This window comes from Rosa chinensis, chromosome 6 (assembly GCF_002994745.2).
Source record: "Rosa chinensis cultivar Old Blush chromosome 6, RchiOBHm-V2, whole genome shotgun sequence".
NCBI classification, from domain to species: Eukaryota; Viridiplantae; Streptophyta; class Magnoliopsida; order Rosales; family Rosaceae; genus Rosa; species Rosa chinensis.
In genome coordinates, this window is record NC_037093.1 from 7,972,108 (window position 1) to 7,981,224 (window position 9,117).

The window sequence follows — 9,117 nt, forward strand, 5'->3', positions numbered from 1 at the left end:
AAAAAAACATACTTCAAAGTTTATAACACGAGATAGTCTAAGAAGTAAACTGTTTTGTATTTTTCATTTTACTTTCAGTCTCTTTTGGAATCAGTAAACATACAAAAAGTAAATTTACAAATAAATGGGAAGTCATGTGCTAAACCCATTCTATTAACCATCAACGTTTAAAGTCAAAGTGCGTTATATATATTGACTTCTGTAAGTAACAAAAGTGACCTGAAAGAGTTTACATATTCGAAATTAATTAATAATACTCATGTAGTTAGCATACAAGCCGAGTACTCCTAGACTCCTAGTCTCCCATGACTTCTGTACGTTCAATTGCTCGTCCGGCAGCCTCCTTGGTGGCGCGAGCCTTAAGCCTTGTCGGCGCGACGTGGACCTCCAGCCTCGTCGATAAAATAAGGACCTCGAGCCTCGTTGGGATGATGGGACTCTTGTGCTTTATCGACGGGATACAAGCGTTACCGAACGGGAGCTTAGTCTAGTCTGTGCACTGGAGCTGAAGGGAACCAGTCAGATCTCCTTCTTGTCGATGATTGGAAGTAGTACGACACGTCGTGGAGAAGCCCAATCGATGCTGGTGCAGATTCTTCTGCTGGAGATGGCAGGATGTCTCGACTTAGCTACTGCTTCATGTTGGCGGTGTTTCATCTTGTCGTTAATGATGGCAGGAGGGTCAGTGGCTGGCAGCTCGGGTGCGGGTAGGTCGATGGCTGTCGTTGGCAGGTTGCTTGATGGTGGCACTGGTTTTTCTGGCAAGAGGAAGGAGGCTGGGCTTCCTTGCTCATCACACACGGGCTCGATTCATTGGGCTAGTGTTTTGCCTAGGCCTTATTACTATTTTTTTAGTTTGTCTATTTCTCAATAGTTCTCTTTGTTTAGGCAACTCATTTCCTATTGTTTTTAGGGAAACTATGAATTTTTACCTTTATGTTTGATTGTTTGCTTATTTACTATGTTATTCCATAGTCTGTAGGCTTGCTTAAATAAATGAGCATGGGTACCGTCAAATGATCGGACCTAATCATTGTATCGTTATGGTTTACCATAAACTCTTTATCTACCCATAGATGGTAGAATGAGGATATGTAATGGTCATTTCTGACCTGAGCATTAATATATCAACATGATATTATTATTATTTTTTTAAAATACAAGCCGAATAAATAAACAATAGCTAAAAACTTGTCACTCTTGGAATATAAAATAAACTGTCTAACAGTAAAACGACATTTATATACTAAAAGAAATATGTTTGTTATATTTATTGTTAGACAATAAAAAACCTGCACTTACAAAAATACATTTTAGAAAATTAGACCTAATCAACAATTTGTTAATGAAGGGAGAAAGTATATGCACCACTATTCCTGAGAACAATCCATCTAATTTGTGTTTTTTTTTTATCCAAGTCTCCATCACTTTCCAATGCGTATGTCTAAAATTTGTTTTTTTTTTTTTTTTGGGGGGGGGGGGGGGTATTCAATTAGGAGTCTATTGGATTGTTTTGTATTTTAAAAGTCCTTTAAAATCTTGTGGTATTCAATTCAAAATTTTAAAAATCTTTAAAAATCTCGTGGTATTTAATTAAGATTTTTAAAAGTCCTTACAAATCTGGTGATATTCAAAAGCCCATTGTTTTTGAAGGATTTTATTAGATGGTGTTGTAGAGAAACTGAATTTGAGAGGAATTTACTGTGTCTCCTCATTGATAATAGGGCATCTTTATATAGAGGATTACAATGCATAGAATCTCAATCATACAAGGAAATTAATCGTACATTGAATGGATTCCTTTCTAATTTAACCCTATTACCACTAGAGCAAGTAACCTAGAGTTTGGGCTAAATACAAATTAGGATTTACTTGAACAGATGCTTAATTGTGTAGAATTCCAGAATAGTTTGGTATAAATAGCAGACTATCATCCAATCTCTAGACGTGAGATTTTGATGTTTTTTTTTTTTTTTTTTCTTTCTAAAAACACCTCAAAACAGTAGTAGAGAACGAACTGACCTCCATTTCTGACCTCAAACTGACCTCATTAAGAATTCCTGTCAGCTGTGAAGTCGGAAAGCTCAATCAACTGTCGTCCTCTGCAGATCATCGCCATAATAAAGAAGCTCGATCTCCACTCGAGGTTTTATTTTCATTGATTATATTAATTTCTAATTTTATAATTACGTGCTGCAGCTTGAGATTCTAGGTTTTACTGTAATCAAATTGACGATTGATTCAAAATTGGAGGCTTATTATCTCCCATGGAAATTAGTGTGCGATTTCCATATACTGTAACCTAATCGTTTACTATCGTTTAAATTATCAGGAACAATTGGAGAATCAGACGAGGAAAATGAAGAAGAGAACGAGGTACGCTTGGGGAGTGTCATCTTACTAGCGTCTTTAATCTTGGTCCAAAAAAAAAATTCACTGGCCTGTTTAATCCTTCATTTATTGATTATTTTTATGGTCTATTATAAATGTGCGCAGTTGTTTCTTTTCCTATGCGTTATAGTGTTTGTTTTTCTTTTCGAACATCATAATTTCTAGTTACAGATATGCTCAAAACACCCAACAGAATAAGATATCTCAAACAGAAAGTTGGAGAGACATAGTAATTGATGCCACATTCAATTTATGAACCATGGAGGAATGCGTCACTGAAGAATGACTGATCTTCATGTCATAATCTCCATGGGGAAGAGAGGCCTCGAAGAAACCATTGGCATCTGCTGTGAAAGAAGCCGAGCTCCTATAACCCCATTCCTGCAGTAACTTGTCCACAACGTCACCAGTTGGCAAGTTGTTGAAGTTTTCATCTGTCAAACACATTCTGTAACATCCTTTCTGTCCCCGTCCAGCCCACATAATGATTCCTTGAATATGAGGGTGAGAATGCAACTCTCTTAGAACCTGCTCCAAGTAAAATGGCTGCCCATGTAAACAGAAGGTAAAATTCTTTAGTAATATTCTGCAGTGAATTAGAATTCTTATTGAGAGCACAAACTGGAGCATTCCATAATAGAGTTTGTCTATGGTACGCGAAGCAGAATAGTTTGATTCAAAGGTAGGTAGACATGCTCTATTCAGTCATAAATTAGTTTGAGACTATTCTACATGTGAATCTAACCTATCTCAGTATCGAACTAAGTCTACTTAATGTATCGGTAATTTACCATAAAACTTTCCTTCATTATACTCTTTTACAAAGATGAGGTTAAGATACGTACTTTTAACTTCAAGTTGCTGATTTAATAATTTTGTCTCTTCAAAACATGCATTTCATTGGAACACAATGTCATGAACTCATGAAAAAATGTCCAAAAAACACTAGGCAAAAAAAGTAAGCAAACATTATTGATCATGATATGTCAAGATTCATTATTAGAAAGTGGTTCAGGTGTCATTGGGATTTTGATTCTGATCGAGCTATTCTAACACACTTTAAATTCTCCTATGTATCACCCACGTAAATTGTGCTAATTCTTCAAGGAAGTGATTTTCACATTGTTCTTTTCTACACTTCAAACTTCATGCTTAATTTGTAAGTAACTATGTATCTTCATGCTCAAGCATAGAAATTGAGGGCGCAAGTGCTGAAAATAAGGGTTTGAAAACCACTTCCAGTGAAACGCTTATGATTTTCATACGTCAAATCATATCAAATACGAAAAAAAGAAAAGAAAGAGTTACTCTAGATCTAGTACCTGATCGAGATGGCTTGCCACGTCTAATTCAGTGATCCAAATGGGCACATTTGCAACACCAAGGGTATCGAGAGAAGCTCTTATGTAAGGAAGGTTTGGAGTACTACTATTGAAATGAGATTCAAGCCCAATCCCAAACCGTCCTCCACTGTTGCCTGGGAAGCTCTGAATCTCTCTGAGCTTTCGAAGGTACATAGCCGGCATGGATGCTCCATCTCTGCTCTCTTCAATGGTATTAAAATCATTCAGGAACAAGGGGGTTTCTCCATCAGCTTTAATAGCCCAGTTATAAAAATTTGTTGAAGCATTTGCACCCATCCTACTTTCAAAGAAATTCCAATGTAAATTTTCGTTAACAACATCCCAGGCAATGAGCTTGCTTTTATATCTCTGCATGATAGAATTTAGCCTCTTGTAAGTTGCATTAATAAGTTGATGTGTATCGAGTGATTTGACCCAACTGAGTTGGTATTGCGGATCTTCCCAGAACACATTGTGGCCTCTGACTGCAATGTTGTTTTCTTCTGCAAACTGAAGCATGGCATCAGCTACTGAGTAGTCCTCACGTCCCTGGATACTCTCTGTACTGTACCATTTCATTTCATCCCCAAATGTTGTTACTGTGAACCTTGACGTGAACCAATTTTGGTGGGCAGGGTTGTTGAGGATGAGCTTGGTAATGGAACAACCAAAAGGGAAACTTGGGACTTTTTGTTGGATGGAAATAGTTGCATTTGGCAGAGGATTTCCTTCTGCATCAACTGCTTGGATGTGCACTTTGCTCTTACGATTCTGCCAAGCAAATAAATGAGGTTTAGAGTGCCCATATATGAAGTATGAACAATAAAGTATTATCACATAAATTGTGATCTAAGAAGTCGCATTTAGTAAGTACTCGCATTTAAATTGTGATCTAACAACTCATAAATCTCTAACTTAATTACCTTGGCAATGCTTCGATCTTGATGAGACTTCCATTCCTTTTCGGTGAATGCTTGCAACGAGATGCTGTCAACCCACATCTCAACGGAGGTGTTCTTGCTCTTAATTAGTGTCCGACAAAGGAGATCATAACTAGCTAATCAGTAAATTAATAAGATCAAAATAGTTTTATTGTTATATACGTCGATGATAAATAAATAAGTACCTCAAAATAGAGCTCCGAAGCTCCTGAAGCTTCAACTGTTAGACCACCCTTGAGCATGGACCAACAATTTGATTCTGCAATGATCTCACCAGCACGTTTGAATCCAGAAGCTGTCTTGAAAGTAGCTGCTACTGGAACGTCACTACCAGTACTCACTTTTATCCAAGCTGCATGCATCAATACAAAATTATATATATATATATATATATATATAAGTATATCTGTATATATGTTCCGTTATTTATTAGTTAAGAAAGGTAATTAGATACCAGAAAATGTGTAGAGCTTGTCACTTTGCAAGTAAACCTTTTGAGACATACTGTCATGAGGTTGCGTTCTACTATGAGCCACAAGGAATTTGTTGCCTTGTGATTCCATGTGTTGTAGTTTTGCGTTGCCAAAAATAGACCATCCTTTCAACCCATCATTTAATTCCGGGTTTATGATGATCCCTCCACCATATTGGGGTTTCTGAGGATTGGCCAAACACTACACAAAGGGAAAAGATGTGTTTGTAATTTTAAGAAAATTATGCAATTGCAGGATATTTGCGGTAAAACTTACCTCAATACTTGCCGAGTAATCATATGGTAAGGCTGATACTTCAAACACTGCAAAATGATCATCAGTTAGAGAGTTTCAATTATCCAAAATGACTTCAATAAATACATGGAGATGTCCCAAAGAGAAATTGAAGTAATTGATGCAGTAACAGTGAGAAATTAATTATGAAACAAACAAAACAAACCTGCAAAAATAAATGTACATAACAGCATAAGCAGACTACATTTTCCCTCAAGCTTCATGATGAAGATATTGACAAACAACAAGGGCAGAAATAATTAGCTAGTACTAGAAGAAAAGCCAGGGAGACAAGCTCTAGATAATGAAGTGTATTGTATTTATAAAGCGAGCATGAGGATAGCTACATCAATGTACGACATACCATTGAATTCTCAGCGTTAAACCCTTAAGTAATCCTCCAGATTTTGTGGACAAGTGGAGAATACAGCTTGGCCCAGAATTATCTGTAAAGAGTCACTAATTCCTTCTTCACCAGAGCTACCTCATTCGAAGAACAAAGAAGAATTTATATGTACAAATGTTGACGATGAGATATATCGAAATTTTTTGGTGTGTGTTATTAAGGGACAACGATTTTTTCTACTTTTTTTTTTTTTTTTCTGATTAAATCAACAACTCAGATACAACAACTAACCTATTACAAGTCTAACCCATGACCTTCTACTTACAAATGAGAGACTTATGCTACTGGAACAATTGACCAAAGAGTATTTGGCCATTTCTTTGACTTTTGGTTTTCTCTTTCTTTAAAGAAACGTCAAGCATTAATAATTTAATATATGCAATCCCCTACTCCATGTATTGCTTACAATCCCCTTCTCCTGTGTTGCTTTGGCTGTATACCAAATATAGAAATGCCGTAATTAAGTACGTGAATGTCTTGCAAGAAATTTTATGCCCATATGCAGTCGAAGATACTTAAGAAAACAGATTGTACAAATGTAGCAGTACAAGTCGGCACACAAAAAATTCAATCATATAGCAAGATTTACGCTACAATCCAACTATTCAAAAGCTTCTACTGGAATTTCAGTTATTAAGAAATTTCACTTCCACTTGATTCATGCTCAGTGCGACGCCTCTTAGTTGTCGTAACTTGTTCTGGATCAATGACTTCAAAGTTCAAACACAGCCCCATGTTGGCCTTGGGCATACAAAAAGCAGACTCCACACCGTTTCACCTTAATTAGCTTGTGACTTGCTGAATAGCATCCACTAAGTTGTACAGAGAAGTCACAAAAAGCTTCGGTGGACTGCTTTTCTCGATCTGAAAGTTCAGCCACATTATCATACCACACCAACACGTGATCTGAAATTCTGAATAGCCAGCGTCGAGGCTCCCAGGCAAAAGCTTCTCAGTATGCACACGTTCAGAACTGCCCCGATGGCCTACAATTGTTGGTTTTGAGAATGGATAGACATTGATACCTCAGATAATATGGTTCATCAATTGTAACAACAGCGCAGACAGCGAAACCCAAGAAGTTTGTATCATCAGACCAATGCAGGGGATGCTTAATATTGACTGAAGATCCCTCCGTTTGACAGCTGAACCACTTTGGGATTTCATTTCCGCCAGAACATGTTAAGTGACGTTACCGTGATAGAAGTCCCTGTAACATTTATAGACATCACGGTTATTTGACTTGTTGAAGCCGGATTACTAAAAGAGCAGAGGAAGCCACTCCTTCAATCTAGCAGATAAAAGTGAGTGTGTGTGTGTGTGTGAGAGAGAGAGAGAGAGAGATGCTAATTTATAAGCAGTTGACATTAGCAAAATTTTGAGATGTGCATCATCCATTATGTTGCTCCTTGCATTTTCATCCAAATTTACGCAATCAAAGAAAATAGAAAAATGTTTCAAAGAACTATATAACGACATTAGCAAAATTTTGAGATGTGCATCATCCATTATGTTGCTCCTTGCATTTTCATCCAAATTTACGCAATCAAAGAAAATAGAAAAATGTTTCAAAGAACTATATGACAAAGTAATCTGGGATTTACATCCAAAACAAATTGACACCCATAAGCAAAGTTATATTTTTCCAATGTGGGAGTTATATTTATACACATTCTCAACACACCCCCGCACGTGTGGCGATTTCTCAAGCCATACACGTGGACAAGTTATATTGGGTAACAGTGAGCATGTGTGGTCATCGCTGAAACTAAACACGTGGGTAACTCACTCTGATACCATGATAAAGTAATTTGAGGTTCACATTCAAAACCAAATGGCAATGGATGGAGTGGCCCAAATCCTTATAAACCCATAAGCAAAATTATATTTTTCCAATGTGAGAGTTATATTTATATATATTCTCAACACCATAATTCCTCAGCCCAGATATTATTTAATCCAAAGCTTCTATTAGTGCAGGCGTTGAAATTGACATTGTCTTCAGCTCCCTGCAGCCATCTGCAACCAACTATTTTAGAAGACATGGGACTGTTGGTAAAGATTGAAGGTGCTTGCAATTCTCAATTTTTAGAGACCTTAATTAGCCCTGATATTTGTTTGATGGTTGGAGGTATGGTCTCAATCATGCTTCCACCTAGATTTAGGCATTCCAATGAGGTTAAACTAATGAGGGCATCATGGATTTTTTTCAAACAATATGCAATCACCGAGCTCTAGAGATATCAAAGGGTACAAAATGATTCAGGAGGGAGGCAGTTTTTTACAATTTCCAGCAGCCTGAAAGTGCGAGGCACTCAAGAAGGGGTAATTAGTTGTAGATGTTGTTTGGAACTTTTTCAAGGATTTTGCACTCTGACACATCTAGTGTCTTAAGCCCAACAAGATTTTCAATCGATGTGAATAGCTCTTCAACTTCTGTGAAACTTAAAGAAAGATACTTCAGACGTTCCATAGGCTCCAAAATTTCTGGAAAGCTTTTTAATTAATCTGTTGCAACCAGAGAGGTCAAGTCTTTCCAGAGATTTCAACTTACAAATGCTGGTAATTGGGAGACTCACAAGGCATTTGCAACCTCTAGGTCAAGTGAAACAATGCCAGACATACACTCGATTGATGAGGGCACTCTCTCGATACTGGTTCCTCTCAAAAGAAGATATATAAAAGATTTCATCTTCCACGAGCTTCTTGTAAAAGTCTTAAAGCCCTCTTAGCAACAAAGACTCAATTTAACAAGTTTTTCAAGAGACCAAATTGATGAAGGTAAAATGTTATGATTGTGGGTAGTCATGTTCATTCTCTGCTTCGTTTATGTTAGAATTAATGTCTTCCTAGTTAAGTCAAATGGTCAGAGTTTTGTATTTTATAGTTCTTTGACCTTATGTTATGTGTTTTGTGGCTAAGAGACATCTAGCCTTGTGTGGTTTAGTTTGTTCCAACAGCACTTCAAGTCTTGGGATATAAGCCTAAGCATCTAATGTAATCTTTTCATATCAGAATAGGAACTAAAAAGAGCTACAGGTTCTTGATTACACTCATTTCTATGCATATAATTGTATCTAAAACACGAGAATTAGTTAATCCTCAAGGCTATTATTATGTGATTAATCCATTTTTATTTATTGTGTAGGAAATAAGCGGAATTGCGGAAACGTGAGGAAATGATGTAAAATTGGAGCTAATTGGAGTTTCCGAGAAAGAGACGAAATAGTCAATGCGGGTCAACCATGGTCAACGCTATCAAATGAGCG

At 36.9% G+C, this 9,117-nt stretch overlaps 1 protein-coding gene across 3 annotated transcripts; it reads right to left on the minus strand.

The window, feature by feature from the left end:
• Positions 1 to 2,515: 2,515 nt before the first annotated feature.
• Positions 2,516 to 5,937, minus strand: LOC112174266 (endo-1,4-beta-xylanase 5-like). 3 transcript variants are annotated; one of them, XM_040509295.1, is made up of 8 exons: positions 5,807 to 5,835; positions 5,609 to 5,660; positions 5,425 to 5,471; positions 5,130 to 5,349; positions 4,861 to 5,027; positions 4,658 to 4,756; positions 3,714 to 4,505; positions 2,516 to 2,937 (listed from the first exon to the last, which is right to left on the minus strand). In XM_040509295.1, the coding sequence occupies exons 1-8, from the start codon at positions 5,807 to 5,809 to the stop codon at positions 2,596 to 2,598; spliced, it is 1,722 nt and encodes a 573-aa protein (XP_040365229.1). In that variant the 5' UTR covers positions 5,810 to 5,835; the 3' UTR covers positions 2,516 to 2,595. The 3 variants fall into 3 exon arrangements, with proteins under 3 accessions (XP_040365229.1, XP_040365230.1, XP_024167769.1); XM_040509296.1 differs by lacking the exon at positions 5,609 to 5,660 and having other exon boundaries at positions 5,807 to 5,937; XM_024312001.2 differs by lacking the exon at positions 5,807 to 5,835 and having other exon boundaries at positions 5,609 to 5,726.
• Between the last annotated feature and the right edge of the window lie 3,180 nt (positions 5,938 to 9,117).

What these genes read in the sequence shown, in the direction of transcription:
- LOC112174266 (XM_024312001.2), bottom strand. Translation starts at nt 5,666, where the DNA reads ATGAAGCTTGAGGGAAAATGTAGTCTGCTTATGCTGTTATGTACATTT. An exon ending in ATGTACATTTATTTTTGCAG is followed by an intron (nt 5,472 to 5,608) that starts GTTTGTTTTGTT and finishes ATCATTTTGCAG; the next exon opens with TGTTTGAAGTATCAGCCTTA. An exon ending in CTTCGGAGCTCTATTTTGAG is followed by an intron (nt 4,757 to 4,860) that starts GTACTTATTTAT and finishes ACACTAATTAAG; the next exon opens with AGCAAGAACACCTCCGTTGA.